A 25841-nucleotide genomic window follows, 5' to 3' on the forward strand; every position below is an offset into this window, starting at 1 on the left:
GTTACAGGGAGGGTAACAGATCCAGGTCAGGGCAGGTGTGGTACCGTAATGTCCTAGTGTCCGTGGTGAGTCCAAAAGAGAGGTCCGGTAGTGGAGAGCAGGATGGTGGTGGCAGGAGTGAAGCGGAGGCAGGAGTCAGGTTCCAAATATCTGTGGCACAGGAGAAAAGTAAATAGAACAGGCCAAAACACAAAGAGCAAAAATAAACAGGTTGAGTCGGCAGCGAGACTAACATGGTCGTCTTGACTATGATCTGACGATGAGTGGTAAGTTTGACCGGGTCTTAAAGGCTGAGGTGATTATGGTGAATGAGCTGCAGCTGGAACCCTGACTCCCGCACACCAGACTTCACTCCTGCAATTAAGGACAGACAGAGGGGAGGGAGAGAGCAGAGAGAGAGCTACCTAGCAGCAGTAGGCCTAACAGTACCCCCTCTACGGACGCCACCTGGCGGCCGCGAGTTTACTCGGGATGTAACCTATGAAACTCTCGGACCAGAGCAGGATCCACAATGAAGCTCCTGGGCACCCAGGAACGTTCCTCAGGACCATAACCCTCCCAATCCACCAGGTACTGGAAACCACGACCCCGGGCGGCGAACATCCAGAAGTCGCCGGACAGTGTAGACCGGACCCCCACCCACGATCCTGGGCGGAGGAGGGGGACGAGAGGGCGGGCACAGAGGGCTAACCGACACAGGCTTAATCTGGGAAACATGAAAGGTGGAATGAACCCGTAGGGAGGCAGGAAGCTGTAGCTTAACCGCGCAGGGGTTAACAATAGACAGTATCTTGAACGGTCCTATAAAACGAGGCGCCATCTTCTTAGACTCCACCTTCAATGGAAGGTCCCGTGACTTCAGCCATACCTCTTGACCAGGAGAGTAACCGGGAGCCTGGGACCGGTGACGGTTGGCTTGCCTCTGCATGTACGCCGGCTCGGGACAGAGCTACCCTGGCCTTCCTCCAGACCTTGAAGCAGCGGCGCATGTGGGACTGCACCGAGGGTACCGCCAGTTCCCTCTCTTGAGAAGGGAACAGGGGAGGTTGATAACCCAGAGCACACAGAAAAGGAGACAAACCAGAGGAAGCGTTAGTCAAGGTGTTATGAGCATATTCCACCCAGGGGAGCATGGAGCTCCATGACCCAGGGTTAGACCCTGTGACACAGCGAAGAGCGGTCTCCATCTCCTGGTTCGCTCTCTCGGCTTGCCCGTTGGTCTGGGGGTGATATCCAGAGGACAGGCTGGATGTAATGCCCAAAGCTTTACAGAAAGCTTTCCACACCTGGGAGACAAACTGGGGACCCCTGTCAGAGACAATATCCGTGGGTAGACCATGAGAGCGGAACACATGTTCAACCAAAATATCAGCCGTCTCTCTGGCAGTGAGCAGTTTAGGTAGGGCCAAAAAATGAGCGAACTTAGAAAAACGATCAATCACCGTAAGAATTACAGTCTTTCCAGACGAGGGGGGAAGTCCAGTGACAAAATCCATAGCGATATGCGACCAGGGCCGGCTGGGTATAGGTAGAGGTCGTAGATGACCAGCGCTGGCCTGGGTGGAGTTCTTACTTCGTGCACATACCGTACAAGCAGCAATGAAGGCTCGAGTGTCCGCCTCCATCGTGGCCCACCAGAACTTCCGTCGCACAAAGTCAAGGGTCCGCGAAACTCCAGGGTGACAGGTAAGGGGAGACGAGTGAGCCCACTGAAGTACCTGGGAGCGAGCAGACTCAGGGACAAACATCCGGTTAGGAGGACCCCTCCCAGGGTCAGCTTGATGATGTTGAGCCTGTCTAACAATCCCCTCGATGTCACATGTGACGACCGCAATACTGCAGGTAGGAGGCAAAATGGGTTCAGGGTTACTACCAGTATCAACAGCCGAATGAACACGAGACAGGGCGTCAGGCTTGACGTTGCGTGACCCAGGACGGTAAGACAGAGAAAAAATTGAATCTCCCAAAAATAGTGCCCACCTGGCTTGACGGGGGTTGAGCTGCTTCGCTGACTGGAGGTAAGCCAGATTCTTATGATCCGTCCAAACGATGAAGGGTTGTTCCGCCCCCTCCAACCAATGTCGCCACTCCTCGAGAGCCAGCTTAACGGCGAGCAGTTCACGATTGCCAACATCATAATTCCTCTCTGCCTGAGAAAGTTTCCTTGAGAGAAAAGCACAGGGATGCAGTTTGTTATCTTCAGGAGAACGCTGTGACAACACCGCACCTACCCCAGTGTCGGATGCATCCACCTCCACGACAAACTGGCGGTCGGGGTCCGGCTGCATCAGAATGGGAGCCGAGGCGAAGCGATGTTTCAGTTCTTCGAACGCTGATTCGGCCCCTTCATTCCAAGCGAACGGTCGTGAGATGGAGGTGAGAGCGGTGAGTGGCGCCGCAATGCGGCTGTAGTCCTTGATGAACCTCCTATAGAAGTTCGCAAACCCCAGAAATCGTTGAAGTTGTTTGCGGGTAGAGGGGGCTGGCCAGTCCGTGACAGCAGAGATCTTAGCTGGGTCCATCCGCAACTCCCCCTGAGCGATGATGTAACCCAAAAAAGAGGTCTCAGACACATGAAATTCACATTTCTCCATCTTCACAAACAGTTTGTTCTCCAACAACCTTTGCAACACCTGGCGCACATGCAGTTCATGTTCCTGGGAGGACTCTGAGAAAATCAAGATATCATCCAGATAGACAAAAACAAACCGATTCAACATGTCCCGAAGGACATCATTGACTAGTGCCTGAAAAACAGCAGGGGCATTAGACAACCCAAAAGGCATAACCAGATACTCAAAATGTCCCAAGGGTGTGTTGAAGGCAGTCTTCCATTCATCACCTTTACGAATGCGCACCAGGTGATACGCATTTCGTAGATCCAGTTTCGTAAAGATGGTAGCACCATGAAGGAGGGGAAAAGCAGAATTAATCAAAGGCAGAGAATACTTGTTCTTAATGGTGATGTTGTTAAGTCCACGGTAATCAATACAGGGTCTGAGGGTCTTATCCTTCTTAGCAACAAAAAAGAATCCCGCTCCTACAGGTGACGAGGAAGGACGCATAATACCTGCCGCCAAGGAGTCCCGAATGTAGTTCTCCATAGCCTCCGTCTCCGGCCAGGAGAGATTGTACAGGCGACTGCTGGGGAGCGGGGCTCCTGGCTGGAGGTCAATGGCACAGTCGTAAGGCCGGTGAGGAGGAAGAGAAGTAGCTCTGTGTTTGCAGAAAACGGATGCCAGGTCATGATACACGTCAGGAACATTAGAAAGATCCATGGACTCCAGTGGAGGTCGAGGCACAGTACTGGCAGGAGTCAGAGCAGAACACAAACAATTCACATGACAAAATGTGCTCCATGAAACAATTCTACCTGTCACCCAATCAATGTGTGGATTGTGTCTTATGAGCCAGGGGATACCAAGGACCAGAGGGGTCTGTGGGCAGTCGATAATATGGAATTGAATGTTCTCCTGATGATTTCCCGACACTCTAAGACAAACAGGAACAGTCTGATGGGTAATATGGGTCAACAATTGTCCATTCAGACCCTTAGCCTGCAGCGGACAGTCCATAGGAACAGTCTCCAAATCCATTTGTTGAGCCCACTCTCTATCCAAAAAGCTTTCGTCTGCACCAGAGTCAATCAGCGCACTAACAGAGAGATTCTGGAACTGCCACTGGAGGGATGCCTGGAGCAGAATGCGGGGAGAAGAGGAAGAATCCGCTGCTCGGCTCACCAAAACTTCTCCCATTAATGATGAGCCGGCCCTTTTCCCCGGACGAACTGGGCAGGAAGGAACGAAATGACCAGCTTCTCCACAATACAGGCAGACCCGAGCCTGAATGCGACGTGCACGCTCCTCTGAGGACAACCGTGCACGACCCACCTCCATGGCTTCGGGTTCAGTGCTCCTCGTATCGACTCGGGAAGACACGGCTTTCTCCGTAGGGAAGATGCGGGGAGGAGTTTGTTGATGACAGACAGGTTGCTTGGAACTAACACTCCTCTCCCGGCGGCGCTCCCGAATCCGATTATCCAACCTGATGGTGAGTGAAATAAGATTATCCAGCGTAGGCGATTCATCATATGACACCAATTCATCTTTTAAAGTCTCAGACAAAGCATTGATGAACACTCCTTGTAATGCCTCGTCATTCCAACCACTCACTGCTGCTAAAGTCCGAAACTCCACTGCCATCTCCGCCACACTGCGAGCCCCCTGCCGAAGAGAAAACAACCGTTTCGCAGCCTCCTTGCCTCGTACGGGGTGGTCAAAAACCTTCCTCATCTCAGTGGTGAAGGCAACGTAAGCGTTGCAAATGTCCGACTGACTCTCCCAGACCGCGGATCCCCAGGCACGAGCGGAACCGCTAGTAGAGTTGATAAGGTAGGCAATACGGGCTCTTTCTGAGGCGTAGGTGAGGGGCTGTTGTTCAAACACTAACGAGCATTGAGTCAAAAAATTGCCACAGGTTCCCATGTTCCCGTCATAGCGCTCTGGAGCAGGAACAAAAGGCTCTCTGATCTGGGCTGAAGGGGTAGTAAGGGCAGACACTTGATTGGTGAGTAATTGAACCTGATTAAGCAGCACCTGACTGTCCTCAGCAATCGTCTTAAACAGGGTATCATGTTGGCCAAGTAAAATGCCCTGATTGGCTATGGCAGTCCAAATTTGAGTGCACTCTGGGGTGGTATCCAAGCTACTGTCTGCTGGGTTCATGATGGTCAGATCATACTGTTATGATTTACCAGTATTAGAACCCAAATGCAGACAAGTACACCAAGCCAGAGAAGGTTTAACAGGTTTATTTAAAATGTTCAATAGTCCAGGTTTCCAATAATAGGGGAAGAGCAAGTCCAGGTTACAGGGAGGGTAACAGATCCAGGTCAGGGCAGGTGTGGTACCGTAATGTCCTAGTGTCCGTGGTGAGTCCAAAAGAGAGGTCCGGTAGTGGAGAGCAGGATGGTGGTGGCAGGAGTGAAGCGGAGGCAGGAGTCAGGTTCCAAATATCTGTGGCACAGGAGAAAAAGTAAATAGAACAGGCCAAAACACAAAGAGCAAAAATAAACAGGTTGAGTCGGCAGCGAGACTAACATGGTCGTCTTGACTATGATCTGACGATGAGTGGTAAGTTTGACCGGGTCTTAAAGGCTGAGGTGATTATGGTGAATGAGCTGCAGCTGGAACCCTGACTCCCGCACACCAGACTTCACTCCTGCAATCAAGGACAGACAGAGGGGAGGGAGAGAGCAGAGAGAGAGCTACCTAGCAGCAGTAGGCCTAACACAAACAGGTGCCATTAATACACGTAACGAGTGGAGGACAGAGGAGCCTCTTAAAGAAGAAGTTACAGGTCTGTGAGAGCCAGAAATCTTGCTTGTTTGTAGGTGACCAAATACTTATTTTCCACCATAATTTGCAAATAAAGTCATTAAAAATCCTACAATGTGATTTTCTGGATTTTTTTTCTCATTTTGTCTGTCATAGTTGACGTGTACCTATGATGAAAATTACAGGCCTCTCTCATCTTTTTAAGTGGGAGAACTTGCACAATTGGTGGCTGACTAAATACTTTTTTTCCCCACTGTAGTGGCGCAGTGGTCTAAGGCACTGCATCGCAGTGGGTGCAGCTGTGCCACTAGAGATCCTGGTTCGAATCCAGGCTCTTTCGTAGCCGGCCACGACCGGGAGACCCATGGGGCGGCGCACAATTGGCCCAGCATCGTCCAGGGTAGGGGAGGGAATGGCCGGCAGGGATGTAGCTCAGTTTGCAACGCTAGGGTTGTGGGTTCGATTCCCACGGGGGGCCAGTATGAAAAAAAAGAAAAAGGTTAATAATGTATGCACTCACTAACTGTAAGTCGCTCTGTATAAGAGCGTCTGCTAAATGACTAAAATGTAAATGTAATGTCGATTAAGGCAGCCCCCTGCACCTCTCTGATTTAGAGGGGTTAGGTTAAATGCGGAAGACACATTTCAGTTGTACAATTGACTAGGTATACCCCTTTCCATTCAGCCACAAGAGCATTAGTGAGGTCAAACACTGATGTTGGCCGATTAGGCCTGGCTCGCAGTCGGCATTCCAATTCATACCGATGGGGTTGAGATCAGGGCTCTGTGCAGGCCAGTCAAATTCTTCCACACCGATCTCGAACAAACCATAACCGTTCTGTTAGCTTGTGTGGCCTACCACTTTGCGGCTGAGCTGTTGTTAGTCCTAGACGTTTCCACTTCACAATAGCAGCACTTAAAGTTGACTGTGGCAGCTTTAGCAGGGCAGAAATCTGACCAACTGACTTGTTGGAAAGGTGGCATCCTATGACCGTGCCATGTTGAAAGTCACTGTGTTCTTCCGTAAGGCCATTCTACTGCCAATATTTGTCTGTGGAGATTTCATGGCTGTGTGTTCGATTTTACACCTGTCAGCGACCGGTGAGGCTAAAATAGTCTAATCCACTAATTTGAAGGGGTGTCCACATACGTTTGCATATATAGTGTTTTTAATATATTATATTTTAATATATTCAACTAATCATATCATTGGCGCCCCACATGGGACTGGGGTCGAGGGCATAGGTCGTGAAGGGGTCAATGTATACTGAACAAAAATATAAACGCAACATGCAACAATTTCAAAGATTTTACTTAGTTACAGTTCATATGAGGAAATCAGTCAATTGAAATAAATAAATTAGACCCGAAATAAATAAATTAGACCCTAATCTATGGATTTCACATCACTGGGAATACAGATATGCATCTGTCCATAGCTTATGCCTGCCCATACCATAACCCCGCCGCCACCATGGGGCACTCTGTTCACAACATTGACATCAGCAAACCGTTAGTCTACACGACACCATACACATGGCCTGCGCTTGTGAGGCCGGTTGGACGTACTACCATATTCTCTAAAACGACGTTGGAGGCGGCTTATGGTAGAGAAATTAACATGGTGGACATTCCTGCAGTCAGTATGCCAATTGCACACTTCCTCAAAACGTAACATTAATTTCCTGCAATTCTCCACATTTTGCCATGGAGCGTAGAGAAAATATTGAAGTTTTAAAACAATTTTCTTGCAATTCTACACATTTTGCCAGGTCAGGGCACGTGGGCACATGCACTGCGTGCCCGGTCAGTATTCAGCCATGATTACTACAAGTTTAGATAGCTAATTTACCAATCTAAAAAGAGTTGTGCCTCAGACATTTCCCATCCTTCATGCCTTGGTGTGACTGATGTCATATACAGCAGCGGCCTTCCTTAGTTATACTATATTGGCAATGGCATGGCTTAAAGATTGTGGGCAGTAGCCATGATGATAATGGGAGCAACAGGGGAAAGCGTGAGAGGAGAGAGGAACCACCCCATAGAGATCTCACCTCAGGCTCACATCTCACTGTTTACTGCAGCATTCATTTTCCTCTGTTGCCGTAGAAACGGCTGATTCCGAATCTGTCATCAGCCACTCTGTGTCACACAAGGACATGGACCACAGCTTATGTCTGCTTGCATACTTGCCAAGGGTTGGAGGGAGAGAGACAGACATAGATAGATTGTGTGTGTGTGTGTGTGTGTGCGTGCGTGCGTGTGTGAGAGAAAGAACGAGATGCTTTGCCTTTGAGTTGTTATTGGATCCAAGAGACCATAGTTTCTTACCTTGGTAGAATTTTATGGTTGAACAACACAATGAAGGTAGATCAGATCTTTCCCATTTTTGATCTCACAATTTTATGCACCTCTAGAAATAGTGCATTTAAATGCCGTGATACATTTCTGATGACATTGATAAACAAATAGTGGATTTTTTTGTATTTTGACTGCACAAATGACATTTCATCGTATTTTCATGTTGCGGAAAAAATATTAAAGGCAGTTCAATAGGACTATTCTATGGTTGGTCTACCCATTTTGCACGTTTTAATGCGAACTCTTGTTCATACTATACAGTGCACACATAGGATGCAATGCCCAGAACGGATATGTAGCCTGCTTGAGTAAACCAAAATGTAAGTATCACTTAACACCGATTACATCGAAATAAATTATTGCAGACCGCTCCTGAGTACGTCAAATAAATGAATGTGATGACGCAATGAGTTAAGTGGGCGGAGACTGGTCAGGCAAAAGGAACCATGGCTTCGGTGCAAGCCGAGGTAAGCGAGAGAGGCACATTTACATCATTGGTTTCCTTCAGCTGTGTTTTTTTGTATTACTATGTGGGCTTGCCCGTTTCAACAAATGTTGTAGTTTTAGGGCAAGAAACTTAAACGTGGATAAATGTTGTGAGACCTCTGCTTTCAGTAAATTTCAAACTGCCCGCCCGGTACTGTCAACCCTGAAACCCTGCTTTTGTGTCCGTAGGGCGATTGAATGTGCTTGTTTAGCTAGGAGGATGCGCTGCCCCGAAATCTGAATTGTGCATGTTGATGCATTCAGCTTAGTACAGTCATACAAGTTCCAGGGCCTTGTCGCCATCCGGCTTTCAAGCTAGTTAGTGTTTTACCTGTGCAAACCACAAACTCACATTATTGCAATTGGTTTCACTTTTGCATAACTCTTGCAATGATTTTCTACACATTTTTTGCATTTACTATTGCGAGAGTAATCTGTTTTTCCACAGGCAGGGAGCTGCTAGTTAGCTGCTTAGCTTAACGTTAGCTAACAAGTTAGCTTTTGTAATATTAACGAGCTGCCTATATATTAATCGAACTTGGATACCTGTATTGGCGTCCAAACAAGGTTCTGGTCCAAGGATGTAGCTAGTTATCTATCATTGATATACGGAATTGTGTTTTTTACGTTTATTAGCGAAGTAGCTACCATTATTCCGTTTAACGTTAGCGTATGCTGTCTAGAGCATCGAATAATTTCAAGTTCCCTCTCAAATCAAGCGACTAGCATAGCTGGTGCTGGCTGCACGAGACATCAAAAGTTTAGTACAGCTCGAGCCTGGAGAATGGCGCTCGCTAGCTTGGAACTCCTGCTAATCCCCAGTTAGCTAGATAACCAGCTAACACATTTGAGATCCAATACAACACAACTATGATATTGACTTTTAAAAGGATAGCTAAAGTAACGCTACAGAATAGCAACGCTTGTAGTATGCACAGGGAAGCATACGGGTTTGTTAGCTAGCTAGGTACAGTGTAGCCAAATAAACTTCAGTACAGTAACAAGTTGCTTGGTCCAGCAACGAGCCACGTTGTTTAGACAACTGTCTAGACAGTGGCTCGTTGCGGGACGAAATAAAGTAACAAACATTAGCATAAGGATTTGTTCAAATGAAGCCAGAAGTGACTACAGCTGGTAACATTGTTGCATGCACTTTCCCAACACCCTCAGCGTTGACTCAACCAACAAGGTCGGATGCTTAGCACATGGGTCGAAGAAAGTTAATATGATCTATATGTAAACAGACGTCGGCAATATCAAGTGGTGTAGTGGTGCCTGAAGAAATGGGTATATTCAAGTTTTTCTTTATTTTTTTCTCTCCAAACGGCCCGCCCAGCGAAGGAAAGGTTCCCTGTGTGAAAAATTATGACAACAGTGACGTGACAATCTGACTGACCTAAAATGATATATCCCATATTGGTCTTTCACAGTAAGGACAACCCAAGCTGTACTGTGCAGTAGGCTAATATTAGTACCTATTATTGAAACATAAACTGAGTCAGAAATTCAAAGGTTTCAGACCCCCCCCCCACACACACACACAAAAAATGCTTTCGATGTGTCACACTTTTTATTTATATATAGAAAAACACAATTGTATGTTCTAAGTCCATAGCAATGCTTAAACCACACAAGGAGACCACTTTCTAGGGAAAATCGAATACATTTAGATTTTTGAGTGCAGTTACCCTTTAATTGAAGTGTGCAGGCACCTAGCTAGCTCTGTTTGGTTAGCGGTGTTTCTGTAGCACATGAGTGAGTTTGCAAAAGAAATGCCCACTGGATTGATGCAAATAATCATATAATTCTGACGGGTGGGCATGCGTTCTCCTGTTCTATTGGTTTTCTTTAATTGTCTAGCAGCTAAATGAATTGTTCTAATCATATTAGCAACCCATGATAGTTATTGCATCTTTGTGGTCCTCTGTAGCTCAGCTGGTAGAGCACGGCGCTTGTAACGCCAAGGTAGTGGGTTCGATCCCCGGGACCACCCATACACAAAAAAAATGTATGCACGCATGACTGTAAGTCGCTTTGGATAAAAGCGTCTGCTAAATGGCATATTATTATTATTATTAAATCCCCGCTCTTTCTAATGGACAATTCCATCTCTGTCCATGAAACCGCTTTCATGTGCGTTGCGCATTTTAGAAAGGTGTTTTCCCGCAAATTGCATTTTGGAACTTTCACGCGTAGGTCTACTGCCATGTGTACATTGCTGCGCCTAAAATGTATAGAAATAATATTGTATCAACATTTTAAGCTAAACTGTCCGTTCGGTTCCATCAGCCCTATTAATTGATACGGTGTTTACCTCCACTACACTACTTTGATACGTATCAGTGGGGATTAAGAAGTAATTATAAGCAATGCCCACTGAAAAATAAGTAGGTATACCCTCCACTATACCGCTGGTAATATCTACTCAAGAACTCTCATGTACATTTCATTTGCAATTTTGTGACAATCCGCTGTTATCCGACAGAGGGAGCTCGAATGATGTTTCACTAGCAGTCTCTCTTTCAGCCATCCCTGACAGCTTCCTTCCATTGACAGAGGTAGACGTCGTCACCATCTCCATCTGTTTGAGAACTCGAATGTCAATTCTGTGAGGGATAGGGAGGAATCTTCAAATCTGAGGTTGTCTTCTGCACTCAAATATCCATTAATTATAGCTCCAGAGCCACGCAGGCAACATGTTTTTTTTTCTTGCACACAATATTTTTTATTTTTTTATTTAACCTTTATTTAACCAGGTAAGCCAGTTGAGAACAAGTTCTCATTTACAACTGCGACCTGTCCAAGATAAAGCAAAGCAGTACACATGCCAGTATTAACCATGCCCATCACATTTGCTTTGGCAGGGAACACAGAGGAATGGATGTTGGTATTTTTGTTTATACTGGCCTCTCTGTGAATCAAATACATAGTTGGGTTACTGACATATTGCCTTATCTTACTTTGCTTTGAATATTAGTATTGTGAGTGTGGAGGCCTACATTGTGATTTAAAGTCCCTGGTGATGGAACCCAAGAAGAGCCCCAGAGCCTGCTTTGTTGTTTGAAAAATATCTCTATTGGGCAGAGCCAGATAATTTTTAAAGAGGAGGAGCCTGACCTAATGTATCCCAAATTAACTTTATTTTGACCCTGTGGTAGTCATTGCAGCCATTAGCAGGCATTTTGGAGGAGAGCATTGGAAAACACAAGTGGGGAGAATTATAAATAAAACAATCTTCAACCAAAATGTTCTTTACAGAAGTAAAAAATGTTTGAAGGAGAAGCAGATTGATGATACAAGAAGGTTGGACTGTTGACTTGTGTGGGTAAATGTGGATGCCTCTGGACTGGCGAATTCCACTTCTTGCTCATCGTTAGCCACGGAAGCTAGTTCTTCCCTGCAGTCTTCCCTCTGTCAGTCATTGGGTGTCAGTGAGCATGCTCAGCACTGAGCTGAGCACTGCTGCTCCTGCTGGATAGACAGGGTACTGGGCAGAGCAGACAAGTAGGCCTCTGGCCTTAACAGGAACGACCGGCTCTTATAGCGTCAGCTCGGCTCCTTGAAGGCACGGCCTCTCTGTTGCTGACAAAGGTATGGTGCACTGTGGTGAGGGTTGCAGGGAGGGGGGAGTAACATGGTGGGGGCCACATTACTGGAACCTTATACTGGGCCTATGACTCTGTTTTAGTGGAATAGGGGAATCATTGCTCTTTATTTCTCTATGCATGAATTAAATCACTCATGTTGTGGTTATCACAGTATTTCCTTCATCTCTCTTTTAAATTTGTCAGGCAACTGGTAAATCATTGTATAGCCACCTGTCCACAAGCTGTATGTAGCCTATTGTTTGTGATGTGCAGGTAGGATATGTGTAGAAATGGGTTTAGCTAGTTCAAGTGTGAGGTGGCTGAAGTGCCTTCAACTTATCTCTCAAATGGTGAAATGAGTTGGTGAACTGGCCGATTTGGGATGTGTCTTGTACTCGCTCTCACTGGGAAGAAGACTGTGATGAAAAACCCTTATCTTCCTTGTTTTTGGGTCATGATGGAGCATGCATCTTATCATCTAGAGATCCTACTCTTGGTGGGAAAACATGTGATGCCTCTTTTCGGTGAAACACTGTTATTTGATGGGGAGGCCTCTTTTGTTCAGGCTATTCTTTGATTAAATAAATCCAGCAGCAGTGCAATACTTGAATGGAACATGAATACAGCGGTGTTCTACAAATTATTTGCAATGCAAGCTATTTAATCAATGTCATTTCCGTTAGATGCAGTCAGAACTGATCATAATGCAGTTGTCAACACCATTCAGGTTGTTGGTGGGCGATACATCCAGTTAGTGTTAAACTGTACAAAACGACAGACAATGACCCATCTGGACTCCTTAGTTTTAGGCCTACCTCAGAACAGCTTATCCAGATTTTTTCAATGAAGAATTGGGTACTTCTTGGCCCCTGGAGGATGAGGGGTTCAAGTTTGTGACTGGAAAGTTGTTCTTGCATTATGATTGACGTAGGGTAGTATAATTAGTATTATTGTGCTTTGTTAAAGTGAAATCATTGTTCCAATGAAGGTAATAGCTTACTGTTTTAGTACGGTACAGCTCCAAAACAATATTTTCTTGTTAGGTACGTGAACAATATTTAGGCTATTTTAAAGGCTATTAGGCTATCTGCAAATGTACGCTAGGCCTAGTATCAGAGACTTGGCCAGAGAAACTGTTTCCCTGATGTTCGACAAATAAAATATTTTCTGACATCCTAAATCTTGTTGATGTGATTAGGCCTTTACAGAAAATAATCTGTTGGATTGTGTAACTGATTGATGCCAGTGATTGAAATCATCCAGTAAAATTTGATGATTTTATAACTAGACATTCACATTCTGAAATGTGGTAAACCCCTTGACAGTTTTCCCATTGTTGTCTCTTGAAATCGTTTCACGAAATGGCTGCAATGTTTTTTCCCTCTTCCTTCTCCATGAAGAACAGCAGGGCTCCATCTGAGCATGCCCAGTAAAGGCCATGTCAGAGCTTTCTACAGAGAGTTGGTCATGTGACCTGAGCTGGGACGTGCATGTGTGGGAAGCTAGATGTTGAGTGTGGAGCTCTACTTTCGCCCTTTCCCTCTTACTCCTCCCCCATCAATGGTGATTCACTGCTTTATCCAGGTACTTCTATGGTTGCCTGGGGGCGAACTTGAAAGAAAAAAGAACGGGATTATTACAATCTCAATTTTTATGTCTCTTCAAATGGAGCTTGCCCAGATGGACCTTGGTTGTCTTTTTAAATAGTTTGGGAATTGACAGCCTCCTTAATTTCTGTATTTTTTTAGAAGCGAAAACTCATGATTAATGAATTAATTCATTGGCTAATTAATTAGGCTAATCGATTTAATTGTTTCAAGGTTCCACAGACTTTTACCTGTAGACCAGTGACGCTCAGGTTTATCAATCAGGAGAACCAGATCCACAGCAAGACTTGATCAGCTGGCTATAGCCTAGTATGTGTCTATGGCTAAGCCACATTCCTGTGAATGACTGAGGGACTATCCTCTGAACGCTCCATGTACATGTAGAGGGGCCTCATCCATATCCACCCCAGGAGCTCAGCTCAGCAGGGACAGGGAATTGGAAGCCCTGTGTTCCCCTCTGACTCATTGAATTAGTTAATGAGGGCATCAGGCATTCTGTCTCTTTGTAGCAGTCGGGTTGATCTGGGAAAGGCCTTAGTTCCGAATGAACAGCATTGATGTTGTTTACAAATCTAGCTGAATTGTATGGTCTCCTCCTTAAATACAGCCTGTTGAACATTGTAATCCAGAGAATCAACCAATTGTGAAATATTCTATTGGAGTTGAGGGGTTAACTAACCTGTGTGGTGGCAGACTAGAGTGGGATGGAAACTGTCAGAAGGTAGAAGTCTTTGTCAAGCCCTTTTCTTCAAGGGTGTTAGCATGACACCAGTCACCAGTTTTTGGAGAATTTATACTAGTACTAGTGACATCTGGTAGCCTCTCTTGCCGTGTGTGCATAGGTTATACTCATTTTAGTGGCCATAGCCAGAAGAGATGAGGACTAAATGACTCACTGGCAGTGGGCCCCTGGCTTTCTGTGGGCGTGTGGTAGCATACACTGCTGCGAGTAGACTGACAGAACTCCTATTCTGGCCTGAGCTCCTATAATACTGAATTATTTCGCTTTCTTTCTTGCGCTCGTTTTCTTCCTGTGTCGGCTCTATCAAGGTATCAGAAAATATGTTGATTCCTGTCCAACAGAGAACGTGAAACAAGAAACTGATTTTTATTTGTGGGATGTAAGATTGTGAAATATGGGGTTGTGGGTTTAAGGTCGTTTGATTTTGTGGAAAGGGACTGCTGAGGTTTCTCAGATCCTACTCCATTGCCTGCCACTTAGCTAGTTCATAGAGCTTCAAAATGGCTGACATTCCTACTGAGCATTTTATTTGGTTTAGAATTCACATGAGATTGTCTGCTTCAAAGGTCATGTCACAGAACAGTTAGCTAGATGCCTTTTCTGACTCTCCTAGCCTAGTGAAGTGGGCATCCATCATTTCACAGGGACATTACAGTAGGCCTATCTGTTGATGAGTTGGCTTGGCTGATGGCCAAGTGTGGCTCAGTTCATAGAGCATGGTGCTTGCAACGCCAGGGTTGTGGATTCGATTCCCACGGGGGACCAGTATGAAAAAGTAAGACGTATGCACTCACTATTGTAAATCGCTCTGGATAAGAGTGTTTGCTAAATGATTAAAATGTAAATGTAGAGGTGAGATGGCTGAGGATCGCTCCCATGCTAGTTACGTTGGGGCCTCTCCTCGTGGGCTCTATTTTAAAGGAGAACAGTGTTGATTGAGTTTTTAAGACGCTGACTCACACACAGCTCTCCTCTTTGGCCCCTTGCTTAGCTACCTTTTTTCACTTTTTGTTGCTGTTCCTGAAATGGCTGTGCGCGTTCATCAGCGCACAGGTCGCGAGAGAGAAAAAAAGAGGATCCGCTGTAATTCGAACTGACTGAGCATGCTCTGTGGAAGACCTCTGAAGAGGGACCGACAGAGGGAGCTGCTGGGTCACATGACCAACGAGTTGAATGTGTGCATGCGGGGAGGAAAAGGAAAAGAGGAACAATCCGTTCGAGACTCCCGCTCTCTCTCTCTTGCACCCACACTCTCGCTCTCCCTCTCAACCACTCTCCTCAATGGAGGCCATCAGGAGAAAGCAGGTATGATGCTTACTGCAAGCGCATATTTACCACAGGGAAGGGGACGTTAGCCTACTCTGGGCTGTGAAGCCAGACTTCAGAGTCCATGACAGCAGGCTTGAACAGAGAGTTTGATCAGTAATCAAGGCTTTTTCAGCCTGATGTGATCTATGACTACAGCATTTCATATGGCAGCAAGCCGCTACTACCCTGTGGTGAAGTGGTTAGTAATGCACTGTGTTCACCTGTGTCAGGTGTTAGAATAATGGATATTTGAGTTTCACAAAGGTGTTTCGTGGGTCCTGCTGTCTGGGAAATCTCCATTGATTGATAGCTGTGTTTGGAGCATTGACACAGTAGGCTGGAGATGAATGCACTCAGGGCAGAGGACTGACTTCTTAGAAATCTCAAATGGTGTTCCTCCCGGCCTGTCCGGCAGGCACTCCAGGACTCGGACCCATCCTCGTTTTACTCCTTTCTCTTTCCTTCTCTTTCTCTTTGCAGCCCTACCGTCTCCTTCAGGAAAGGGCCAAGGAGGTACCGCAGGGAAAATGTCCCATATGGTCAAATACACACTGGCGAGAAACCGAAGAAAGATGAATGACTGCAGGATAATCCTGTGCAATAGTCAGGCTCAGGACTCAGGTCTTATAATACCATAGCCTCAGTGCTGTTCCGCACCATCTTCAGTATCCAGTGTGATGGTGCCTGCATTTTGCACTCATAATGGCTTTGTAACAGTAGTTGATTTTTCACATTGTTTCAAGTCCAAACTCCTCGCTTTTTGTTCATGCAGCTGACTTGTTGTGAATTGAATGATACAAATAATCTTCGAGGAAAGAGAAGGCGATCTTCAAGATGTTGATGGTCATTGCTCAATAGCTGTTTTACCCATTGTTAATGAGTCTTTTGTTTAGGGTGTTGTTCTCTGGGGCGCTGGGCAGTCTAACACCTGTGATAGGAGGAGGCTATATTGTTGTTTACATTGCTAGGCTTTATTAGTAGATGTTTTCTAATCGTTCACAACCTTTCAATAGCTAGACAAGCCTAATTCAGGGGGCTGGTGTCAGAACCCACAACCCAAGATAGACTTTAGTCATGTAGCTAGCTGTGTTCTAATAGCTATAGGCTGCACTGACCTCACTGCCATTAGATTTATTTTTGGAAGAAATGGTTGGCAGATGCAGTCATTTTTAAATGACAGTGTCTGATATGAACATTTTATAAGCCGGTTTTGTTTTTTACAATATCTTATTTTTTGGCATTGTTTTTTTTAACATGCTTTTGTTATGTAGCCTACATTTGTAATGATTCTGATATATTTGTATTTTCTCATGTTGGCTAATTCTTTATTAGAACCAATAGGTGAATCTGCCTTTGAGCTCCCATCCCCCACCCATGTAAATCCTGGCCACATGTCCCCCACCTAGTGGAATTGTGCAGCGTTGGCCACGTTGTGTCAGTAAACAATCTGGTTACGAAATGGCGGAGATCTGCAGACGGTCCTCTCTCTCTCCTCCCCCTCCCTTTCTCTCTCCAATGTGCAAGTTCCCTTTTCACCCACTAGGGGCAGGACTGAGGACATAGAGAAGCACGATTAGAGGAGGTTTCTTGAATCTATGAAGGAATACGAAAGGTTTTCTCCCCTCATACCTGTGTCGACCACACACCTTGGAATCTGTAACTCTGGAACCCCTTCTCTTCTACCTGGTCTCATGTGAGAATACCTCAGAGATCCTTTTTCTTTGGGTGCCTCTGATAGTTATCAGCTTGCTCTTGGGTGCAAGTCTCTCTTTTAGACGAGCAAGACCAACTTTCCCTGTAACTGTTGAAAAAGCTAAATTGCTATCTGATTGATGTTGGAAGACTTACTTTAGCCTACGTGATTGTGATTTTCCATAAAAAATCGAAGTAGCACTAAATCTAAGGCATTTCTCTCATAACCGAGAGGAGAGAGCAGGATAAGGCAGAGTGCTCAGAATACCAATGGATTTGTCTGTTGATCCACTGAGCTATGTGTGGCAAGAGCTACAGACAGAGCAACAGACAGGCCACTATATTGACATGCATGCATCTGCCTGACAGAGGACACCGGTGTCTTTGTCCACTGGGGTGTCAGTGGTCTTAGACAATTCACACAGCCCTTTGCTTAGACTTAAGGCAAATAAGCCCATTGGTTGGGTTACTTTAAACGTTTATTTTACTTGTTGTTTTCTAAGGTGAATTATCAGCCTTGGGTCAATGTTCTGTCAGGTGCAGCTCCAGCGCAGGGTCTCCTGGCAAAAGGTCTCCTGAGTTTGTCGGTCAGACTCTGCTCTCCCTTCAAATCTAGCAGCTAGGCTTAGGTGACTTTAATCTGACAGGCATTGGCCAGGCTAATCCTGAAGGACACATTGAAACGAGAAGCCTCTCTGTAACCAATCCAATAGGTCCAGTCCTCTTCAGCTCCTGATGATGGCAGGGTGCCAAGAGGTGGGGGCCATCCTGTGGCGAGGGGACTGTGGGGGAGGTGGCCGTGGACAGCTGGTGAAGGAGGCTAATGCTAGGCTAGGCTATATCCTCCAATACCAAAGCACTGCACAACCTTCCCACTCTTAGCCAACATAAAACTCTGTGTAATGGCTCCCCTGGTGGAAACTGAGAGAAGGGCATCTTTTGTTGCGAGAGCAACATTAGGAGCAGACATTTTGTGGTGGTTTTAGAGGCAGGTGTCTGATGGGGTTTCCAATTGGAAGGCAAAGCTTTTGCGACGGGCCTGCGTTTTCAGGGGGGAGGGGAAGATGGTGAATTTCCTTCCATTGCAGAATTCTCTGACCTGCTTCCTCTTCTGAGGTTTTCAGACGTTCTGTAGCAGAAATACAGGTTGGAAAACCTGTCGGTTTGTAAAGGTGGATCCACTGGTATAACTGCATGTCCTCTTCTTTATCTTCTGTCTGATTTATCTGTTCAGTTTTTTTTCCCTGGGCCTGTCTGGTTCATGGTGTCTGCTGTCTTTATCCTTTGTTTGTTTTGTCTGGTGCTGCTGAAGGAAGATTGCATTAGCTGCTTGTATTGAAAGAGATGAGACAGAATAAGGCAAGGCAAACAAGAACAGATTATGGATTGTTTCTTGTCCCTGAATAGGTCTTCACCATGATCATCATAGTTGATTTGTGGTTCTGGTGCTAATCTGAGGAAGTTGGCCTTGTGCTACACTGTTAGAAGGGGTTCTCAATCACATTGTATTTGAGTATCTGAAGTATGATGACAGTTTGTTGAGCATGAGATGCTTCCTCTGGAGGTTTGAGATGTTGGAGGTAAAGCCGTTCAGTAGGCAGCTCTCTGGAGGAGGAGAGGAGACACTGTTTGATTCCATTCCCATTGCAGAGCTCCTTACTGAGCAGCAGCCAAAACTGGGCCTTCAGCCAAGCATGTCAGCAGAGCGTAGTTAGTGACGGTAAGGGCCTGAATACAGAGGGCCAGAGAGAGGGAGCAGAGCACCGCCTTTCTTCCTGTTTGACCTCGGTGGTTAAAGAATTAGTAATCTGTAGTGTGGTGGTCCTGGATCCCACATGGGGAATTTCCCATAGTGAAGGTGCCTAGTCCCCTGTAGCTCAGTTGGTAGAGCATGGCGCTTGCAACGCCAGGGTTGTGGGTTCGTTTCCCACGGGGGGCCAGTATGAAAATGTATGCACTCACTAACTGTAAGTCGCTCTGGATAAGAGCGTCTGCTAAATGAGTAAAATGTAAAAAATATAAAATGTGTCGTTTCTACCATGTCTGTCCAGCCAGTGTCTCATGTCATTTCAGCAAGCCATGACACCTACCATCTCAGATTGTTCTGAAATTCTTTCAATTTGAAGCTAATTGATTGCACCCAAATTGGCCATTTCAATTAATAGGATTAATATAATATTAAATAAATATAGTACCCAACATCCGATTTGGACCAAACCTTTTCTTAACCCCCACCACCACCATAAATTAATGTGAAAGTACCAAGTTTGGCCCACTAGGTGCCGCTGTTCATGCTACTGCCACACCATTTTATAAATTTAGCTGATCTCTTCTGTTTATCAAATGGATCACAATGTTGTCTTTGCAACTTTGGGTAGAAAACCAAATAAATGATGTGGTCATCCTCACAAGTCAAGCCAGTCCTTCATGAAAGCAATTCAGTTTGTCTTTCTCTTAGCAACCTAATGCTTCAACTAGGGATGCACAATATATCGGTAAGCATATCGGAATGGGCCGATATTAACTAAAAATGCCAGCATTGGCTCTATGTATAGTTTAACGCCGATGAGCAAAACTGATGTCAAAGCAGACGTGAATACCTGTATAACGTAGGTAGATGACGTAATGATGCCATGAATGTAGCTCAGTTGATAGAGCATGGCGTTTGCAACGCCAGGGTTGTGGGTTCGATTCCCACGGGGGGCCAGTATAAAAAAAAAATGTATTCACTAACTGTAAGTCGCTCTGGATAAGAGCGTCTGCTAAATGACTAAAATGTAATGTAATGTAAATGTAAATATGAAAAATACAGCGCTACACGTGCAACACAGCATTCTTAACCTAGCCCACAATGTCTGCTGTGTGGATCTATTTTGAAGTTTCAAAGGAAGATAACAAAAAGGCCATATGCTACGTTTGTGCTGCTATTATTTCCCGAGGAGGGGAGAAAGTGAAATATTTCAATACCACAAACATAATTACTCATTTGAAAGTGCAACACCCCCAGACGTTGAGCGACTACTTAGAACAAAAGCAGAAAAAAACTATAAGCGCACACTTCCAACAACTAAACAAGGTCAAGTCGAGCAGTCATTTGAAAGAGTAAGAACATTTCAGCGAGACAACTCAAATGCAAAATCCATTAATGCCGAGATAATGGAATTCATTGCCCTTGACAATCAACCGTTCTCTGTCGTGGATGATGTTGGCTTTTGCCAACTGGTCGAGCACCTCGAGCTCCGTTACACACTACCAAGGATGCGCAATTTGTCAGATGTTTCCCTACCGGAGTTACACAGTATTGTTGAAATGCACATCCATGAGCTACTTGCTATGGGTGTCACTGCTATTAGCTTCACAACTGACATTTGGACCAGCGATGTCAGCCCCATGAGCATAATGAGTCAGCACAGTGGGTCGACAAGGATTTCGTACTGAGGAAAGCCGTATTGCATTCTCAAGAATGTGCTGGTTCTCATACCGCTGCTGCCATTTCAATGGCATTTGAGAACATGTTTGAAGCTTGGAAAATCCCCAAGAACAAAGTACACGCTGTGCTACGTGATAATGCACGTAACATGACAAAGGCTTTGGAAGAATGCGGAGTCGCCAGTTTGCCATGCATGGCACACACGCTGCAACTGGCTGTGAACTAAGGTGTTTTGGCCCAACACACCATATCTGACACAGTGGCAACAGGTAGGAAGATAGTGGGTCATTTTAAACACTCACAGCTAGCATACAGCCACTTGCAAGCAATACAGGAGCATCTTGGAGTGAAAAAGAGAAGGCTGAAGCAAGATGTTTCCACCAGATGGAACAGTACCTTTTACATGATGGAGAGCCTGCTGGAACAAAAATGAGTGCTTGGCGTGTACGCAGCCAACTATGAGTTACCTGCAACAATCAGTACAAACCAGTGGACTCTCATTGAAAACATGAACACACTCCTAGCTCCATTCGAACAACTGACTTGAGAAATATGCTCATCAACTGCGTCTGCAGCAGACGTGATACCCTCTGTCATGGCATTGAAACGCCTGCTCAACAAAACTGCCGACACAGACCGTCGGGTTAAAACTTGCAAAAGTACTCTACTAGAGGCTGTGAACAAGCGATTCGGTGGCATTCACTCTGAGCCTCTTTACTGTGTCGCCACCATGCTCGATGCTAGGTACAAGGACTGCTACTAATTAATTGCAAAGTACCTCTTTGCCATGTAAATGAACTTAATCCCCCCCAAAAAACATTTCCACTGCATTTCAGCCCTGCCACAAAAGGACCAGCTGCCATCATGTCAGTGATTCTCTCGTTAACACAGGTGAGTGTTGACGAGGACAAGGCTGGAGATCACTCTGTCATGCTGATTGAGTTAGAATAACAGACTGGAAGCTTTAAAAGTGGGTGGTGCTTGAAATCATTGTTCTTCCTCTGATAACCATGGTTACCTGCAAGGAAACAAGTGCCGTCATCATTGCTTTGCACAAAAAGGGCTTCACAGGCAAAGATATTGCTGCTAGTAAGATTGCACCTAAATCAACCATTTATCGGATCAACAAGAACTTCAAGGAGAGAGGTTCAATTGTTGTGAAGAAGGCATCAGGGCGCCCAAGAAAGTCCAGCAAGCGCCAGGACCGTCTCCTAAAGTTGATTCAGCTGCGGGATCGGGGCACCACCAGTGCAGAGCTTGCTCAGGAATAGCAGCAGGCAGGTGTGAGTGCATCTGCACGCACAGTGAGGCGAATACTTTTTGAGGATGGCCTGGTGTCAAGAAGGGCAGGAAAGAAGCCACTTCTCTCCAGGAAAAACATCAGGGACAGACTGATATTCTGCAAAAGGTACAGGGATTGAACTGCTGAGGACTGGGGTAAAGTCATTTTCTCTGAATCCCATTTCCGATTGTTTGGGGCATCTGGAAAACACCTTGTCCGGAGAAGACAAGGTGAGCGCTACCATCAGTCCTGTGTCATGCCAACAGTAAAGCATCCTGAGACCATTCATGTGTGGGGTTGCTTCTCAGCCAAGAGAGTGGGATCACTCACAATTTTGCCTAAGAACACAGCCATGAATAAAGAATGGTACCAACACATCCTCCGAGAGCAACTTCTCCCAACCATCCAAGAACAGTTTGGTGACGACCAATGCCTTTTCCAGCATGATGGAGCACCTTGCCATAAGGCAAAAGTGATAAAAAGTGGCTCTGGGAACAAAACATCAACATTTTGGGTCCATGGCCAGGAAACTCCCCAGACCTTAATCCCATTGAGAACTTGTGGTCGATCCTCAAGAGGCGGGTGGACAAACAAAAACCCACAAACTCCAAGCATTGATTATGCAAGAATGGGCTGCCATCAGTCAGGATGTGGCCCAGAATTTAATTGACAGCATGCCAGGGCGGATTGCAGAGGTCTTGAAAAAGAAGGGTCCTACCCTGCAAATATTGACTCTTTGCATAAACTTAATGTAATTGTCAATAAAAGCCTTTGACACTTATGGAATGCTTGTAATTATACAAAAGTATACCATAGTAACATCTGACAAAAATATCTCATAACACTGAAGCAGTGAACTTTGTGAAGACCAATACTTGTGTCATTCTCAAAACTTTTGACCACGACTGTACTATTCCCAGGAATGAAGATGCACTTGGATACTGGAGAAGTAACAAACACTGTTTCCCCATCCTAGCTAAAGCTGCGCGCAAGTATCTTTGTGCTCCCTGTACTAGTGTGGATAGTGAGCGCCTTTTCAGTGCAGCTTCACACATGGTTCGAAACCGACTCTCTTGTGACAAAGCCGAGCAGGTCCTCTTTGTGAAGAAAAACGTTCCCCAAATGTAAAAATTGTTAATGGGCAGTCCTATTGTAACCTTGCCATCTAGAGTCATTGGGAAAAAATGGACTAAGCCCAATGGCTTTTCTGTTGTTTATTCATGGCTGGTATAGGTCAAGATTTTCATTTAATTTAAAACAAAGCAGTTTTGTTCTTTTTGTTTTTTAAATTTCCTAAATGAAAGATGAGATGTTGTAAATGTGCTCGCATTTTACTAGTCAAGTCAGTTGAGCACATTTGAAAAGTTTAAGTAAAGTAGGGCCATTTTATAGCAGTTTATGACAGCCTAGAGACAGTAATCTTTTCAAGTGGCGCAGTGATCTAAGGCACTGCATCTCAGTGCTTGCGGCGTCACTACAGACCCCCTGGTTCGATTCCAGGCTGTATCACAACCGGCCGTGATTGGGAGTCCCATAGGGCGGCGCACAATTAGCCCAGCGTCCTCCGGGTTTGGCCGGTGTAGGCCGTCATTGTAAATAAGAATTTGTTCTTAACTGACTTGCCTAGTTAAATAAAGGTAAAATAAAAATATTTTCAAGCAGTTAAAGCTAAAATTATTAACTGCATTTTAGTTTAAACCAATATTTATTTCAAAAAAAAATTAAGTTTCTCCATACAGTCAAGATTGGATAGTAAGAAGCGCCACCAACAACTTAACCATCTTTGTAATGTGGGGCAGCTAAAATATTTGTATCATGAATATCTGTTGTGCGATAAAATACATTCATGGATTGGACGGACATCACCATATTCACTGAGAATACATGACATAGTATGAATAAACAATACACCAAGCCACAGCTTCATACTACTGATATATACTGGCCGTTGGGGTGGGCTTGGTTTTGGGTCCGTGGGTGGCTTTTGGCCATTTTTCTTAATTCCTCATGTCTTATTCATTGTTCGGAAGAAGTTTTGTCCAAAGTTAGGTACTATATTTATTGAACATTTATATGCGTCCTATGAATTAAAATGGCCAATTTGAGTCAATCAATTAGCTTAATTTCTCAGAGAGAAAATTATATTTCAACAAAATAATGTTGCAGGAATGCTAATCTGCTCTGTTTCTTAACTACAGATGTGATTTCAGAACAATATAAGATGGTGGGTGTCAAAATCCTCTTTCTTGTGCTCTTTCTGGTGGAATGATCCATTAGGCTATGTAGTGTTGTTCATGAGTTATGTTCTGTGTCTGTTTATAGCCACTCAGAGCTATAGGCTATTTCAGCCATGGGATCATAAACTTCACATAATACTTCAAACTGTGGATTCTTTGGAATATGTAGGCTAAGCTTAAAAACCGTGTGAAATTGTGGACATTCTTAGGTTTATGAATGCATTCTGTTGGTCTGTAACCTCTCTAAACAGAGTAGGCCTGTATTTGGCGTAGCAAGGCTGCTAATTGTCCAGCATGTTTTTGTAGGCTATATGACATTCTCTGACCATATAGCTGTGTTCTTGACGCTGGGCATGGAGTTAACAGTGTGTGTGTGTGTGTGTGCTGTCAGCCCACAGGTCTGGCCAAAGGCAGAGTGGGTAAAGGGGAGTCCATGGAGGAGGGGATGGAGTCACCTGGGGACCGAGAGGAGGAAGGAGATGACTTCATCTTTAAAGCCATTACAGCTAAACATGGTAAGGTTTACTCCTAGTCTTCGTCTCTTGGGCTAGCCTAACATAAGACCATACTGTGAAACTGACTGATATCTACTGTTTCAGACCCATTGAGAGACGAGGAGGTAGCTGCCAGACTGGGATCCTCCCCCGGAGCAGAGGAGGAGCTAAACGGAACCTATGAGAGCGCAGAGGTGGGAAACGGACACCAGTGCCCCACCCCCCTGGCCTCCCAGGGCGACAAGTCTCAGGTGGTCACAGAGAATGGGATGTTGGAGACCGACCCACCTCACGGTTCCATCACCGGGAGTAATGGATACATCCTCAGCAAGCAGCAGCAGGAGGGGGGGTCTTCAACGGGGACAGGCTCGGTGGCTTCCCCACACAGGACTAGCTGGTTGCCCTCCGGCACCACAATGGTGGGACACACCACCAAAACCTTCCTGTCCTCCGCATCAGGGCACGCCCACAGTCCTGGCGCACTAAGAACTGACACCCACCAGGCCGGCTCCCCGTCGGGACAGGGGGGCTCAGACACAGAGACTAAAAATGGCACGTCCCCTAGCGACTCCCCCGCCCCTTCTCCGCTGTCCATCGCCATACACCGAGCCCGCAAGACCATGTCCAGGCCAGCGTCCAACCAGACACTAAAGGTAATCAGTATTAGCCTAGTAAAGAGAGAGTCGATGAATGTTTCAGGTATTTGAGTGAGACATATGAGTGAAGTTCTACTAGAATATGAAGCATAGCCACCATTTGATTCACTAATATTTTATGTATATCCATAGCTTCTAAACAGGGAATTAAAAGAACCAAACGGTGCAGACGAGGAGAGTCAGAATGGACCAGAGGAGGAGAAGACATCCCCCTCCCAGAACCAGCTACCTCAGAGCCAAAACGACGTGCCGGCTGCAGCCACAGCCAAGTCCCAGACAGGTCAGAGAGACAGCACTGGGGCCTACAGTAGAGGGGAGAGGGTACAAGGCAAATAATGATCACACAGCCCACACACACAGCAAAAAATATATTCAGTTATGTAATGGCAGTACTTTGCTTACTGAAGGCGTCTGTGCACTGTGATGTAAGAGGTTCATGGCTTTTTGAACTTAATTGGTTGCTCTTTTCCAGCAGCGTCGGCATCGAGGAAGAAGAAACGGAAGATGGGAACATACAGTCTGGTCCCCAGGAAGAAAACCAAAGTGCTGAGGCAGCTGACAGTGCTGGAGATGTTTAGTCATCTTCAACAATCGACTCAAAGCACACAGGTTTCACCTCTCCT

At 45.5% G+C, this 25841-nt stretch overlaps 1 protein-coding gene across 1 annotated transcript in view; it reads left to right on the forward strand.

Moving 5' to 3' along the window:
* The first annotated feature begins 15319 nt into the window (after positions 1-15319).
* The window catches only part of LOC121541595 (histone-lysine N-methyltransferase EHMT1), a 31425-nt gene continuing 20903 nt past the window's right edge, over positions 15320-25841 (forward strand). The window contains exons 1-5 of the mRNA XM_041850728.2: positions 15320-15424; positions 24460-24583; positions 24668-25215; positions 25351-25498; positions 25691-25827. Of these exons, the coding sequence (XP_041706662.1) occupies positions 15401-15424; positions 24460-24583; positions 24668-25215; positions 25351-25498; positions 25691-25827 (981 nt within the window). The 5' untranslated portion in view covers positions 15320-15400. The remainder of the gene's footprint in view (positions 15425-24459; positions 24584-24667; positions 25216-25350; positions 25499-25690; positions 25828-25841) is intronic.

The sequence above is a fragment of the Coregonus clupeaformis genome, chromosome 27 (assembly GCF_020615455.1).
Source record: "Coregonus clupeaformis isolate EN_2021a chromosome 27, ASM2061545v1, whole genome shotgun sequence".
Classification (NCBI taxonomy): Eukaryota; Metazoa; Chordata; class Actinopteri; order Salmoniformes; family Salmonidae; genus Coregonus; species Coregonus clupeaformis.